Source organism: Oryctolagus cuniculus, chromosome 9 (assembly GCF_964237555.1).
Source record: "Oryctolagus cuniculus chromosome 9, mOryCun1.1, whole genome shotgun sequence".
Classification (NCBI taxonomy): Eukaryota; Metazoa; Chordata; class Mammalia; order Lagomorpha; family Leporidae; genus Oryctolagus; species Oryctolagus cuniculus.
In genome coordinates this window covers 100,878,505-100,895,798 of record NC_091440.1, presented here as the reverse complement: position 1 = coordinate 100,895,798, position 17,294 = coordinate 100,878,505, and the positions used below count along the sequence as shown (strand labels likewise).

The 17,294-nt window shown below is 37.6% G+C and overlaps 1 protein-coding gene across 3 annotated transcripts in view; it reads left to right on the top strand.

Moving 5' to 3' along the window:
* The window catches only part of LOC100349077 (alpha-2-macroglobulin), a 61,007-nt gene that overhangs the window by 10,215 nt on the left and 33,498 nt on the right, over positions 1–17,294 (top strand). For all 3 annotated transcript variants that reach the window (XM_008259806.4, XM_070049280.1, XM_070049281.1), the window contains 3 exons: positions 372–486; positions 625–734; positions 3,408–3,569. In XM_008259806.4, coding sequence (XP_008258028.1) covers positions 372–486; positions 625–734; positions 3,408–3,569 — 387 coding nt within the window. The remainder of the gene's footprint in view (positions 1–371; positions 487–624; positions 735–3,407; positions 3,570–17,294) is intronic.

Genomic DNA, 17,294 nt, shown 5'->3' with positions numbered 1-17,294 from the left:
TGTAAGGCTCCTCAAAAGTTTAAGGCATTTCAGACACAGAGGAATATGCCTGTCAATTATATAAGGATATTTCAAAAAGTAGTGGAAATGGAATTAAAGCATGTTTATTTTGGTTAAAAAAAGGTGAAATTCATTCATAATTTTTCACAATATGCAGTTTCCATGAACTTTTTGAAAACTCTTCAGATATGAAATATTATTCAGAAATGTTAAAAAATAGTTCCTGGAGGATACTGTGTCCTCATGCTCATCATAGGAAATGCCTAGATACTTTGTCCCCCCCCCCTAAAAATTCCACCAGATTAATTGATCACTTATCTTTCCAAGATGATGTGTGATATGTTTTTGTATTTCATTTTCTCCCCTCTTAGCTAAACAGTGATGGCTGCTTCTCTTGGCAAGTGAAAACCAAAGTCTTTCAGCTGAAGAGGCAAGAGTATGAAATGAAACTTCAAGTTGAGGCCAATATCCAGGAAGATGGAACAGGTTTGTGTAGCACATAGGTGTGGGAGAAAACAACAATGGATGGCAATTTATTTCCTTGACTAAATTATGAATTATAATTGCATGAGAAGTTCAGTTTCATTACTCCTCAAAAAATGTCTTTTTCTTCCTCATTTTCAGGAGTGAAATTAACTGGAACAGGGTCCAGCAAAATCACAACAACCATAACTAAACTCTCATTTGTGAAAGTGGATGCTTATTTCAGACCAGGGTTATCCTTCTTTGGGCAGGTGGAGTATTTTACAGTTCAATAGTGAAATCACGCACTGTCATCTAATTAGCACAACACCATGGTCTGTGCTAGAATCATACCTGGTTAATGACATCAATTAATGTAACCAAAGGTTGCTTATTATAAGGGTAAAACACTTAAATATAAATCTAGTAAATTTATATATAAAATCATTCTCAAGCTCTAATGGGGCAGATGTTGGGTGCAGGGGTTAAGACACTGCTAAGGATGATGCCAGCATCCTATCTTGAAGTACCTGGACTTGAATCTGGCAGCAGTCTCCATTCTAGCTTCCTGGTAATGCACACCCTGAGAAGCAGTACTTAAATCCCTGCCTCCCGCATGGGAAATGCAGATTGAGCTCCAGGCTCCTGGTTTTGGCCTGATACAACCTTAGCTATTGTGAGGATTTAAGGAGTGAACCAGCTTCTTTGTCTCTCCCTCTTCCTTTCAAAGGAATAAAGATAAATAAAAATTAGGGCAGAAAAATTGTTTTTTAAAAAAAGTTGTATCAAAATTTGTAGATTTTCTTTTTCATTTTTAGAACATTGCATTATGTCATTCCATCTCCTCTTCAAGATGTATCAGAGAGTCTCATATTTTTATATCATTTTCTCACAAGAATCTCACCATTAATTATGTCCAGTTACATTATGCTTCTAACATTGACATGTAGGAAAATGCGTAGGTAGATGATATTAATTTTTATTTTGAAGTGTTAAAGATTTTACTAAATCTAGTTTTTCTTCCATGGTGTCACCTGAAATAATGTTGGGCTGGTTGGAGAATCAAAGTTGGAGTTCATTCAGAAGTCAAAGTAAAAACTTAAGCTTGGGACAAGGCAGACTGCTGTAAGCTTTTGTTTGGTTAAAAGTAGCATACTTTTTCTTATATCATGGGTATGTACGTTAAGTCATATTTAAACAAAATTATATCACAATTCTCAACCACATTAAAAATTGAAGAAGGATGTCTGGCAATGGTTACACATTTGGCTATTGATTAAAGGGGTACACGAGGTTCCCACACTGCAATGCTACTCCTTTGCAGGGAGAGGCAAACAATGGGATTGTTAAATCATTCAGACATGGAAGGACAGGTCTTTAAGCATCTTTTTCTATAATGGCACCGAGACACAAAGTTTACTCCTTCTTAACAGACTGCAGATGTTTCCTGGGTCAGAGTTTGCTGAAAGACAGGCGGAATCTGAGAAACTCACTGTTGGTGAGTTCTCATTGAATTCAGTCTCTGGGGACAACATTCCACTCTTAAATCCACAATGGATATTGCACTTACATTCACCTTCTGTAATAACCAATATATTTTTGAAAGGCAGTAAACACAGCAGCAAAATGTGATAGCAAGTTCTCAGATTTCAAAATTATGAATTTATCATACATCTACCAAAAATTCTTCTACTATGATTTTTTTGTTGTAAGCAGTCATGCACACTGATCTTTCTGACTCCAGGAGTCTGAGATGACAGAACTCGGTGTGTAATCGCCAGTATTTTTTTTCTCAAATGAAATGCTATAGTATTTCAGCTGTAGAGTGGGAAAAACAGGGAACTAGATTCAACAAAGTGAAGTATTTTCTAGGTTTGGTTATGCTATGATAGCAAAAAATATTCAAAAATTTTGGCTTAAATGAAACTTCCTAAAATGAAAGGGTAGTCTAATTTTAAGTTTCTCAGAGACCTATAGTACTTTTTCAAAGATATATTCATTTATTTGAAAGGCAGGGTGACAGAGAGGGAGAGGCAGAAAGATCTTCCATCTGCTTGTTCACTCCCTAAATGCCCACAACACTCAAGGCTGGGCCAGGCCAACTCCAGAGTCAGGAACTCCATCGAGCTCTCCCATTTGGGTGACAGGGACCCTAGCACCTAGGCCATCATCTGCTTCTTTCCCAGGCAGATTAGCAGGAAGCAGGATCAGAAGCAGAGCAGACAGGATTCCAAGGGGGCATTCTATAATGGCATGTGGGTGTGGCAAGTGGTGGCTTAACCCTCTGTGCCAAAAGCCTGGCCCCAGTATTGTACTTTTCAGTGTTTTCTAGCTACTAAATAACTATGCTATTGGTCACGAACCTCTCTCACTAGAAGAGAAAGGACCAAAATTATGTGCATATTCTTGTCTTTGTACGTGCAGCCCATAATCTCACTAGCAAGTTGAATTATGTAATTCAGTTACAAATACCAAGTCAAGTCATTCTATTGTACTCCCGTTGTCAAAAGTAGTTTACAATGAAAATTAATCCCCATCTTTACAATCTGAACTGGACTACTTATCTGTGGAGTTCAATATCAGCAGTAATGTGGCTTTACAACCTTATTTAATACTATTAGCCTCGTCTCAATTTTAAATTTTCATGTGGGAAATTCATCATTAACTCTGCCTACCTTTGAAGCTACAGATTGAGAAGCAGGCACCATATATAAAACAACTGGAGAAGCACACAGGACAATGTATTAACAATTGCTTACTTCTACACTTAAGATACTTCAGAAAATAAATCTATAAAAATTTAATAACAAAACTAGTGTTTGGGGTTCATGTAAGTGCAAATGGATTAAAATTTTTCAACATATGTCAGGCATTTATATAGGTGATAAAATGAGTATGTATAGTGCCTCCTAACTGATAACTGATTCACAATTTTTAATCTTTAGGTGCTCCTTGTAGATGGGAAAGGCATCCCTATGCCGAATAAAACCATCTCCATCAGAGCAAATGAAGCTAACTATAATTCCGCTGCTACTACTGATGAGCAAGGTCTGGTTCAATTCTCCATCAACACTACTAATGTTATGGGCACCTCCCTCACTGTTCGGGTAAGTTTGAAAAAAAGTTACCGATGATGTGAAGTAACCACAAAAATAAGGTTGCAACATAAAAGTGAGGAAATTTCCAACTTGTGTTTAGTTGTACAGCGAGAACTTTTTAAGTTCAACTTTTTAAAAGCCAATGAAAAGAAGGCAAAGTTGAAAATGTGAGGTCTATTTTAGCAACATTGGTGGGAATGAAGCGATAATGCAGACCCTATGGAAAACAGTACGGTGGCTCCTCAAAAAATTAAAAGTAGAATGAACATAATATCCAGCAATCTTATTTCTAGATGTATATACAGAAAAAAAAAACAGAGTCTAACGATATTTTCCCACCCTTGTTCATAAAAACTATTCACAATAGCCAAGAAATAGAAACAACACAAGTATCTGTCAATGAATGGATAAACAAGATGAGTACATATGGCATTTATATATTTGGGTTCCAGAATCACCAGCTGGTAAACTGGATGAAAATGATGAATCGGGGGTGGGCGTTTGGTGCAACAGTTAAGACACCGCTTGGGATGCTCCCATCCCTTATCAGAATGCCTGGGTTTCAATCCTGGTTCTGCTTCCAATTCCACCTTTCTGTTAATGTGCACTCTTGAAGGTAGCAGATGATGGCTCAAGTACTTGGGTCTATGGCACCCACGTAGGAAAGCATGATTAAGTTCCAGGCTCCTGGCTTCTACCTGACCCATCTCTGGTTGTTGAAGGTGTTTAGGGAGTGAACCCGCAGATGGGAGATTCTGTCTCTCTTCCTTCCTCCCTCTCTGCCTTCCAAACAGAAATAAATAGATAAATAACTTTACACTATCATTCAACCTTGTATTAAAGGCAAGCAAGTAAAGCCTCTATGCTTCATTTCCTCATCTGTAAAAGTGTTACAATATAGGTGGCTAACTCTTGGCGTGGTTATGAAGACTAAATGAAACAATATATGTACACTTAGTAAGCCCCTTTTAACAGCCAAACACTCTGAGTAAAAATGCCAAGTTTAATATTATTACCTTTTTTCTCTTTATTTTGATTGATGTTTATGGGATACAATGTGATGTACCCCATATATACATATATATATACACACACACATATATATATATATTCTGACATAATCAAATTAGAGTAATTAGCATAGCAATCACTTCAAACATCTTTTCTTTGTAGTGAGAACATTAAAATTCCTTTTCTAGGTATTTCCAAGTATATATTATTGTTAAATATAGTCAACCTACTATGCAATAGAACAGCAGAATCTATTCCTTCTAATTATAACACTGTACTTTAAAAATTATTTATTTCTTTGAAAGGCAGAGTTACAAAGCGAGAGGCAGAGACAGACACAGAAAGAGAGAGAGAGAGATTTCTTCCACTAGTTCACTCCCCAGATGGCCACAATGGGCAAGGCTGGGCCAGGCTGAAGCCAGGAGTCAGGATCTTCTGGGTCTCCAGCATGAGTACAAGGGCCCAAGCAGTTCGGTCATCTTCCATTGCACATTAAAAGTGGTCTGGATCAGAAGTGGAATAGTCAGGACTCGAACCAGTGCCCACATGAGATGCCAGCATCACAGACAGTGGCTTAACTCGTAACATAACAATGCTGGCCCCATCACACTGTACTCTTTAAGCTCTTCACATTCCTCCCACCATCTCCCCTCCCTACATTCTGGTAATCATTGTTCTACTCTCAACTTCTATGAAAGCAACTTATTTAGATTCCATGTGATCATGTGAAATTTGCCTTTCTGTGCCTAGTTTATTTCACTTAACACAGTGTCCTCTAGGTTCGTACATGTTTTTTTTCAAATGATAGGATTTCAACCTTTTCTGTGGTTGTACATAATACACAATGTACATAATATACCAATGTGTATGCTACATTTTCTTTATCCATTAACTGCTGATATATACTTAGGTCGTTCTGTATATTTGCTATTGTGAATAGTGCTTCAATAAACACTGAATGCATGTTGAATGCAATTATGGTGTCTATTCACTATAATCTTTTCATTTCCTTTAGACATACTCAGTAGTTAGATTGCTGGATCATAAAGCAGTTTTATTTTTAATGTTTTTAAAGGCTGTTTAATAATTTTATGCCAATAATTTTGGAAACTAATATAAAATTCACATATTTCCTCAAAAATACAAGTTCAGGAAAGTGATACAAAAAGGAAAAGACATGCATTAATACATATGTATTTAAGAAATTAAACTCCTTTTTAAAACATTCCTCAGAGGTAACTAAATACCTCAATAGCTTCACTGATGAATTTCACCCAACATTTAAAGAAGAAATTGTAGCACAATAGTATATTCTTTCAAAAATAAAGAAGGATTAAATGCTATTCCACTCATTTTAAAAGACCACCATAACCTTGATATCAAAACCTAACAAGTACAAGGGGGAAAAGTTACAGAATTATAACCCTAAATAACACAGGTGGGAAGCACTTAACTAACACATAGCATATAAAATCCATAAAAAGGTAAAAATAAAATATGAACTCTTAAATTTTTCTTCTTATAGTGGCTTTTTTCCCCCCATAACCTCCCTCCCACCCGCAACCATCCCATCTCCCACTCCCTCTCCCATCCCATTCACATCAAGATTCATTTTTAATTATCTTTATATACAAAAGATCAATGTAGTATATACTAAGTAAAGATTTCAACGGTTTGCACCCACACAGAAACACAAAGTATAAAGTACTGCTTGGGCACTAATTATACTGTTAATTCACATAGTACAACACATTAAGGACAGAGATCCTACATGAGGAGTAAGTGCACAGTGACTCCTGTTGTGGATTTAACAATTGACACTTTTATTTATGACGTCAGTAATCACCCAAGGCTCTTGTCATGAGCTGCCAAGGCTATGGAAGCCTCTTGAGTTCGCCAACTCCGATCTTATTTAGATAAAGCCATCGTCAAAAGTGGAAGTTCTCTCCTCCCTTCAGAGAAAGGTGCCTCCTTCTTTGATAGCCCATTCTTTCTGCTTGGATCTCACTCACAGAGATCTTTCATTTAGGTCATTTTTTTGTCACAGTGTCTTGGTTTTCCATGCTTGAAATACTCTCATGGGCTTTTTAGCCAGATCTGAATGCCATAAGGGCTGATTCTGAGGCCAGAGCACTGTTTAGGACATCTGCCATTCAATGAGCCTCCTGTGTATCTCGCTTCCCATGTTGGATTGTTTTCTCCTTTTTAATTCTATCCGTTAGTATTGGCAGACACTAGTCTTGTTTATGTTATCCCTTTGACTCTAAATCCTATCATTATGATCAATTATGAACTGAAACTGATCACTTTGACTAGTGAGATGACATTGGAACATACCACCTTGATGGGATTGAATTGGAATCCCTTGGCACGTTTCTAACTCTACCATTAGGGGTAAGTCCAATTGAGCATGTGCTGAACTGTACATCTCCTCCCTCTCTTATTCACACTCTTATTCCCACTTTTAAGTCAAATTTAAACACCAAATAATAATTGTGTGTTAATTAAAGAGTTCAACACAATGGTATTAAGTATAACAAAAAAATACTACAAGGAATAAAGTAGGAAGTTGTTCCTTGACAGGACAAGGGCTGATCAAGTCATTGTTTCTCACAGTGTCCATTTCACTTCAACAGCTTTCCTTTTAGGTGCTCAGTTAGTTGTCACTGATCAGGGAGAACATATGATATTTGTCCCTTTGGGACTGGCTTATTTCACTCAGCATGATGTTTTCCAGATTCCTCCGTTTTGTGGCAAATGACCAGATTTCATTTTTTTACTGCTGCGTAGTATTCTATAGAGTACATGTCCCATAATTTCTTTATCCAGTCTACTGTTGATGGGCATTTGGATTGGTTCCAGGTCTTAGCTATTGTGAATTGACCTGCAATAAGCATTAATGTGCAGACAGCTTGTTTGTTTGCCAATTTCATTTCCTTTGGGTAAATTCCAAGGAGTGGGATGGCTGGGTTGTATGGTAGGGTTATATTCAGGTTTCTGAGGATTCTCCAAACTGACTTTCATAGTGGCTTTGCCAGTTTTCATTCCCACCAATAGTGGATTAGTGTCCCTTTTCCCCACATCCTCACGGGCATCTGTTGTTGGTAGATTTCTGTATTTAATGCATTCTAACTGGGGTGAGAAGAAACATCACTGTGGTTTTTATTTGCATTTCCCTGATGGCAGGTGATCCTGAACATTTTTGCATGTGTCTGTTGGCCATTTGGATTTCGTCTTTTGAAAAATGTCTATTAAGGTCCTTGGCCCATCTCTTAAGTGGGTTGTTTGTTTTGTTGTTGTGGAGTTTCTTGATCTCTTTGTAGATTCTGGTTATTAATCCTTTATTGGTTGCATAGTTTGCAAATATTTTTTCCCATTCTGTCGGTTGCCTCTTCACTTTCCTGACTATTTCTTTTGCAGTACAGAAACTTTTCAATTTGATGTAATCCCAATTGTTAATTTTGGCTTTGACTACCTGTACCTCCAGGATCTTTTCCAAGAAGTCTTTGCCTGTGCCTGTATCTTGTAGGGTTTCTCCGATGTTCTCTAATAACTTGATGGTGTCGGGTTGTAGATTTAGGTCTTTAATCCATTCTGAGTGGATTTTTGTGTAAGGTGAAAGGTAGGGGTCTTGCTTTATGCTTCTGCATGAGGAAATCCAGTGTTCCCAGCACCATTTGTTGAATAGACTGTCCTTGCTCCAGGAATTGGTTTTAGATCCTTGATCAAATAAAAGTTGGCTGTAGATGTTTGGGTTGATTTCTGGTGTTTCTATTCTGTTCCATTGGTCTATCCATCTGTTTCTGTACCAGTACCATGTTGTTTTGGTAACAACTGCCCTGTAGTATGTCCTGAAATCTGGTATTGTGATGCCTCTGGCTTTGTTTTTGTTGTACAAGATTGCTTTAGCTATTAGAGGTCTCCTGTGTCTCCATATGAATTTTAGCATCATTTTTTTCCAGATCTGAGAAGAATGTCTTGGTATTTTGATTGGAATTGCATTGAATCTAGAAATTGCTTTTGGGAATATGTTTTTGGGAAGAATCAATATCATTTTAATATCATTTCAATGATATTGATTCTTCCAATTCATGAGCATGGAAGATTTTTCCATTTTTTGGTATCCTCTTCTATTTCTTTCTTTAAGATTTTTTAATTCTCATCATAGAGATCTTTGACATCCTTGGTTACGTTGATTCCAAAGTATTTAATTGTTTTTGTAGCTATCATGAATGGGATTGATATTATAAGTTCTTTCTCAGCCATGGTATTGGCTGTGTATACAAAGGCTGTTGATTTTTGTGCATTGATTTTATATCCTGCTACTTTGCCAAACTCTTCTATGAGTTCCAATAGTCTCTTAGTAGAGTTCTTTGGATCCCCTAAATAAAGAATCATATCATCTGCAAAGAGGGATAATTTGACTTCTTCCCTCCCAATTTGTATCCTTTTAATTTCTTTTTCTTGCCTAATTGCTCTGGCTAAAACTTCCAGTACTATGTTGAATAGCAGTGGTGAGAGTGGGCATCCCTGTCTGGTACCACATCTCAGTGGAAATGCTTCCAACTTTTCCCCATTCAATAGGATGCTGGCTATTGGTTTTTCATAAATTGCTTTGATTGTGTTGAGGAATGTTCTTTCTATACCCAGTTTGCTTAGAGTTTTCATCATGAACGGGTGTTGTATTTTATCAAATGCTTTCTCTGCATCTATTGAGATAATCATATTGTTTTTCTTCTGCAGTTTGTTAATGTGGTGTATCATGTTGATTGATTTTTGAACATTGAACCATCTCTGCATACCAGGGATAAATTCCACTTGGTCAGGGCGGATGATCTTTCTGATGTGTTGTTGGATTCCGATGATCTTTCTGATGTGTTGTTGCATTATATTGGCCAGAATTTTATTTTTTTTCAACTTTTATTTAATGAATATAAATTTCCAAAGTACAGCTTATGGATTACAATGGCTTCCCCTTCCCCCATAACTTCCCTCCCACCCGCAACCCTCCCCTTTCCCTCTCCCTCCCCCCTTCCATTCACATAAATATTCATTTTCAATTCTCTTTATATACAGAAGATCAGTTTAGTATATATTTTTTTTTTAAACTTTTATTTAATGAATATAAATTTCCAAAGTACAGCTTATGGATTACAATGGCTTGCCCCCCATAACGTCCCTCCCACCCGCAACCCTCCCCTTTCCCACTCCCTTTCCCCTTCCATTCACATCAAGATTCATTTTCAATTCTCTTTATATACAGAAGATCAGTTTAGCATACATTAAGTAAAGATTTCAACAGTTTGCTCCTACACAGAAACATAAAGTGAAAAATACTATTTGAGTACTAGTTATAGCATTAAATCTCAATGTACAGCCCACTAAGGACAAAGATCCTACATGAGGAGTAAGTACACAGTGACTCCTGTTGTTGACTTAACAAATTGACACTCTTGTTTATGGCATCAGTAATCACCCTAGGCTCTTGTCATGAGTTTCCAAGGCTATGGAAGCCCCCTGAGTTCACTGACTCTGATAATATTTAGACAAGGCCATGGTCAAAGTGGAAGTTCTCTCCTCCCTTCAGAGAAAGGTACCTCCTTCTTTGATGACCCGTTCTTTCCACTGGGATCTCACTCGTGGAGATCTTTCATTTTTTTTTTCCCCAGAGTGTCTTGGCTTTCCATGCCTGAAATACTCTCATGGGCTTTTCAGCTGGATCCGCATGCCTTAAGGGCTGATTCTGAGGCCAGAGTGCTGTTTAGGACATCTGCCATTCTATGGGTCTGCTGTGTATCTCACTTCCCATGTTGGATCATTCTCTCCCTTTTTGATTCTATCAGCTAGTATTTGCAGACACTATTCTTGTTTATGTGATCCCTTTGGTTCTTAGTCCTATCATTATGATCAATTGTGCACAGAAATTGATCACTGGGACTAGTGAGATGGCATTGGTACATGCCACCTTGATGGGATTGAATTGGAATCCCCTGGTATGTTTCTAACTCTACCGTTTGAGGTAAGTCAGCTTGAGCATGTCCCGAATTGCACATCTCTTCTAATGAAGAACTGGATTAAGGATTCCTCTGGGTTGCCTTTAGAAATCTCTCTTTTTTTTAAATAATAGGTAAAATCCAACAATTTTATGTAGTACAAGCAAGTGGTATTTATCCCACGTAAGCAAGGCTGTCAGCATTTTAAAAAATCAATAAATTGGACATACTACACAAACTGCAAAAATGTTAAATGGTTACATCAACTTTTGTAAAAGATATTTGGCATAAAAAAACTGAGCAAACAAGAAACAGAAGAGAAATTCCTCATCTAGATAAAGAATATCTACCAAAACCAACTTTAATAGTGAAATTGGACAGTTTTCCCTTAAGTTGGGGAAAGGGGGAAGTGTCTTTTTCTCACCACTACTTTTCAATATTATGGTGGAATTACTAGACAGTGCAGTAACACAAAGAAAGGATACAAAATGCATACATATTGGGAAGGAAGACATAAAACTGCTAGCAAATGTCATTATTGCATGTATAGAAAATTCAAAAGTACATCATAAGTACCCCTGGAACAATGTTAGTGTAGCAAAGTGGCGAATTACATGTACAATTTAATTGTTGTTCCATGTATGGGTAAGAGCTAGGATTTGAAATTTAAAAACAAAATTAAGCATCATTTAAAATTGCATCAGGTTAAAAAGCAAATCCCAATCGGTGTCTTTTAACTGGACAGTTCAGGCCATTAACGTTCAATGTGACTAATGAAAAGTGGTAACTTTGCCCTGCCATTTGCCAAAGATAAGTTCTAATATATGCTTTGAATTCCCTGTGATCTTTTGCTGTGAGGTTTCCTTCCTTTATCTTCTTTCATACTGATGACCGTGTTTCTGTGTTTCTGTGTGTAACACATCTTTAAGCATCTGTTGCAGGGCTGGACGAGTGGCGACAAATTCTTTCAATTTCTGTTTGTTATGAAACGTCTTTATTTCACCTTCATTCACAAATGATAGCTTTGCAGGATATAATATTCTGGGCTGGCAGTTGTTCTCTCTTAGTACCTGTGCTATATCTCGCCATTCCCTTCTAGCTTGTAGAGTTTCTGATGAGAAGTCAGCAGTGAGTCTGATTGGCGATCCTCTGAAAGTAATCTGACGTTTCTCTCTTGCACATTTTAGGATCTTTTCTTTATGTTTCACTGTGGAGAGTTTAATTACAACGTGTCGTGGTGAGGATCTCTTTTGGTCGTGTTTATTAGGGGTTCTGTGAGCTTCCTGTACTAGGATTTCTCTGTCCTTCTCCAAACCTGGGAAATTTTCTGCTAATATCTCACTAAAAAGGCCTTCTAATCCTTTCTCCCTCTCCATGCCTTCAGGAACTCCTAGAACCCGAATGTTGGTTTTTTTAATAGTATCCTGAAGATTCCTGACAATATGTTTTAGATTTCTAATTTCCTCTTCTTTTCTTTGATCTGACTGTATCCTTTCCTGTTCTCTCTCTTCTAAGTCCGATATTCTCTCTTCTGCTTCACCCATTCTGTTTGTAAGGCTCTCTATTGTGTTTTTCATTTGATCTATTGAATTCTTCACTTCAGTCACTATCACAGTTTCCTGTTGTACTAATTGTTTCGTTTCATTTTGATTCCTCCTTAATATTTCATTTTCACGAGAGAGATTTTCTATCTTGTCCATTAAGGCTTTATGTAGTTCAAGAATTTGTTTTTGAGAACTTCTTAATGTTCTTATCAATTTTTTGAGATCTGCTTCTTGCATTTCTTCTATGTCATCATCTTCATAATCTTGAATTGGGGTGTCTTTTTCATTTGAGGGCGTCATGGTGACTTCCTTGTTTTTATTACCTCGGTTTTTGCGTTTGTTATTTGGCATATTGGAGATATTTGGTTTCTTCACTGTGGTGCTTTTTCTTGTTATACTATGACTCTAGATTAAGTGGACTATCTGTTTTTGATGGAGCCTTAGGGCTTGAGATGGGTGTGGCCTGGGAGCTCTGTTTGGTGTCCCAAAGGTGACACTCCCAGGTTAGGAGTGGTAAATCTCTCTTTCTCTCTCTTTCTTTTTTTGATTCAAAAGGGAAGTAATTCCGCACAGCTGAACGAAGTTGGAGGTAGTTAGCAGGCAAATGATATACCCACAGGAGCCAGAGATCGGAAGCTCTTTCCCAAGGACCACACAGGGAATCTGTTTGGCCCTCAGAGTGGGTTCAAATTCTCCTTCAGTCTCCCACTGGGTTGCCAAAGTTACGGAATTGTAGCGTCTCTGGAGAGTACTCAGGTGAATTCCGTGAGTTCTCTCCCCCACCGTCTCTTTTTTCACAGTCTCAGTTCAGTAGCACCACAAATTTACTAGGTCCTAATCTCCTGTTAATTCGCCCCGCCCAGAGTCAGGGTTTTCTGCTAGGCTCAGGGCCGGTGCAGACCTGAGGTCGCTCTGCTTATGACGTATGTCCAAGATGGCGCCTGCTCTTTGTCTTGCTCGCCCTTGAGAGGTGAGCAGAGAGAGAGAAACCCGTGTCCGTACCAGTCACCTTTTTTTTTTTTTTCTCTCTCTCTCTCTTCCAGTTAGCCTGGTGAACTTTTCCCCGCCGGGGGTCGTTCCCTCTAGTCTCCTCTCTCTGCTTGCCTGCCGGTGTCTCGGGCTATTGAGGTTCGGCTCACCTTGCGTTCCAGCGCTGGTGTGTTGAGTCTGCCGCTGGTGTCCCGAACTGTGGGCTCCCACGCTCTCCACACAGGTCCACTGTGAATCACTCGTTCCGGAAGAGTTTCTTCTGCTGTTTCCTCCCCTACTCTTCCTTGAACCTGCAGTATCTCCACTTTTATTAAACTATCTCTCCCCGGACTATCAGTGTGCTCCCTTCCTATTCCGCCATCTTGCCTCTCCTCAGTTTAGTATATATTAAGTAAAGATTTCAACAGCTTGCACCCACATAGAAACACAAAGTGAAAAATACTGTTCGAGTACTAGTTATAGCATTAAATCACAATGTACAGCACATTAAGGACAGAGATCCTACATGAGGAGTAAGTGCACAGTGACTCCTGTTTTTGACTTAACAAATTGACACTCTTGTTTATGGCATCAGTCATCACCCTAGGCTCTTGTCATGAGTTGCCAAGGCTATGGAAGCCTTTTGAGTTCACCAACTCTGATCATATTTAGACAAGGTCGTAGTCAAAGTGGAAGTTCTCTCCTCCCTTCAGAGAAAGGTACCTCCTACTTTGATGACCTGTTCCTTTCACTGGGATCTCACTCGTGGAGATCTTTCATTTAGGTTTTGTTTGATTTTTTACATCTATGTTCATCAAGGAAATTGGTCTGTAATTCTCTTTCAATGCTGCATCTTTTCCCGGCTTAGGGATTGAGGTGATGCTGGCTTCACAGAAAGAATTTTGGAGGATTCCTTCTCTTTCGATTGTTCTGAATAATTTAAGAATTGGAGTTAGTTCTTTTTTAAATGTCTGGTAGAATTCAGCAGTGAATCCATCTGGTCCTGGGATTTTCTTTGTTGGGAGGGACTTTATTACTGATTCAATTTCTGTCTCAGTTATGGGTCTGTTTAGGTTTTCTATGTCTTCATGGTTCAACTTAGGTAGGTTGTATGTGTCCAGGAATCAATCCATTTCTGATAGATTTCCCTGTTTGCTGGCATACAACTCTTTGTAGTAATTTCCGATGACTCTTTATTTCTGTGGTGTCTGTTATTACATTCCCTTTTTCATCTCTGATTTTATTGATTTGGGTCTTTTCTTTTTTAGTTAGTTGGGCCAATGGTGTGCCAATTTTGTTTATTTTTTCAAAAAACCAGCTCTTTGGCTGATCTTTTGTAATTTTTTTTTGATTCAATTCTGTTGTTTTCTTCTCTAATTTTAATTATTTCTCTTCTCCTACTGGTTTGGGTCTAGTTTGCTGCAGTTTTTCTCGATCCTTGAGATGTATTGATAGCTCATTTATTTGGTGCCTTTCAAATTTCTTGATATAGACGCCTATTGCTATAAACTTTCCTCTTAACACTGCTTTTGCTGTATCTCATAAATTTTGATATGTTGTTTTGTTATCCTCATTTACTTCAAGAAAGTTTTTGATTTCTCTTTTGATTTTCTACGACCCAGTGTTCATTCAGGAACATATTGTTCAGTCTCCATGTGTTTGCATATACTCTAGGGATTCCTGAGTTGCTAATTTCCAGCTTCATTCCACTGTGGTTTGAGAAGTTGCATGGTATGATTCTAATTCTTTTGAATTTGCTGAGACTTGCTTTATGGCCTAGTATGTGGTCAATCCTAGATTAGGTTTCATGTACTGCTGAGAAGAATGTGTATTCTTCAAGTGTAGGATGAAAAGTTCTGTAGATATCTGTTAGATCCATTTGGTCTATAGTGTTGATTAAATCTGCTGTTTCCTTGTTGATCTTCTGTATGGTTATCTGTCTATTTGTGAAAGTGGAATATTGAAGTCCCCCAATACTATTTTATTGGAGTCTAAGTCCCATGACAGTAGTTATCATCCCCTTTCTTCTGATGTAGGACTCCCTTAAGCATTTCTTGAACGGTCCGCCTGATAGTGATGAACTGCTTCAGTTTTGGCTTGTCATGGAAAGCCTTTATTTACCCTTCATTTCTGGAAGATATCTTTGTGGGTGTAGCATTCTTGGTTGGTGAGTTTTTTTTTTTCTTTCAGGACTTTGAGTATTTCATCTCATTCTGTCCTGTTTTACAAGTCCTGTCATTAATGGGGATTTCCTTATTAGTGACTTGATGCATCCCATTTGCTGTTTTTAGAATTCTTGGTCTCATATTTTTGACAATTTGCCTATAATATGCCTCAGAGAGGACCTGTTTGGTGATCTGTTAGAGGTTCTTTGGCATTCTTGGACCTGGATATTCAAATCTTTCCCAAGACTTTAAAGTTTTTAGCAACTGTTTCATTGAATAGGATTTCTATGATCTTTCCTTTTTCTTCTTTCAAAATAGACATGCAAGCATTTGCTTGCTTAACTGTGTTCCATGAGTCTCAAAGACTTCCTTCATTACTTTTCATTTCTTTTTTCTTTTTTGTCTCATTGAGTTATTTCAAAAGAGGTATCTTCAAGATCAGATATTTCTTCTGTTGTTCAAGTCTTCTGTTGAGGCTCTCAAGCATATTTTTATTTCATTTTTGAGTTCTTTAGATCCAAGATTTCTGATCCATTTTTAAATAGTTTCTGTCTCTTTATAGTCTGTCTCATTCATTTCATGAACTATCTTCCTAGTTTCCTTGAATTATCTATCTGGATTCTCTTATTTATATCTCATTCACTGTTCTTTTAAAATCATTATTTTTTTTAACTTTTATTTAATGAATATAAATTTCCAAAGTATGATTTATGGATTACAATGGCTTCCCCCACATACCGTCCCTCCCACCCACTACCCTCCCCTTTCCCACTCCCTCTCCCCTTCCATTCACATCAAGATTCATTTTCGATTATCTTAATATACAGAAGATCAGCTTAGTATACATTAAGTAAGGATTTCAACAGTTTGCTCCCACACAGAAACATAAAGTGAAAAATAATAGATGATTTTTTTTAAATGATGATGAAATCAGATCAGACCTATTGTCATGTTTAATCCCAGTGAGAGTCAAGTTGGGAGTTGAGAATTTCTTTTCTTTTCTTTTTTTTTTTTTTACAGAGGAACAGTTTAGTATACATTAAGTAAAGATTTCAACAGTTTGCACCCCCATAGAAACACAAAGTGAAATATATTGTTTGAGTACTCGTTATAGCATTAAATCTCAATGCACAGCACATTAAGGACAGAGATCCTACATGAGGAGTAAGTGCACAGTGACTCCTGTTGTTGACTTTACCAATTGACACTCCTGTCTATGGCATCAGTAGTCTCCCTATGCTCCAGTCATGAGTTTCCAAGGCTATGGAAGCCCTCTGAGTTCTCCGATTCTTATTCTTTGTCAGGCAATTCATTGATTTGCATTTCTTTTTGGTCTGTTGCTACCCTGGTGTACCCTTGGAGACCTCATTCAGCTCATTTCCTTCCAGCAACTCTTTCCTTCTTGCCTTCTTAAATGCATCTTTTCTTACTATTGAACTAAAACTGGGAATGATGGCCTCACCACTGCCTTCTTTAGGTTTTATGAAGGTAGTTTGGTGTGTGAATAGCTTATCAAATTGATGTCTCTGTGGAGACAGAATTGTTGGAAAATCTCAGTCACCTTAATCTGCCTTCAACAATTAGCATTTAGATTAAAAATATACATATATATCATAAGTTATGGTCTGGCTTTTTTTCTTGCTATTCTAATTTTCTCCCTTTGTCTGCCCATTCACATATAATTTGTTTTAAATGACGTATAGTCCCTATTCATCACTAGGGATGCACAATGGATATTACAGAATCATGATGAGGAAAAACTTCTGCCTTTCATGAATTTTCATGTTAATATAAAGAAGTAATAAAGAATGCATTTTATTGATTCAGCTTTAAATAGATGAAAGTCTTATACCTCTAATTGCTCCAAAGTGAAGGTTTACCCATTTAACAACCAAGAACTGCCTTGAATGCTTTCTACGCTCTAGGCAGTTATTAGTGTTGACAGCAAAAACAGTATTTTTTAAATTATTATTTATTTATTTATTTTTTGACAGGCAGAGTGGACAGTGAGAGAGAGAGACAGGGAGAAAGGTCTTCCTTTGCCGTTGGTTC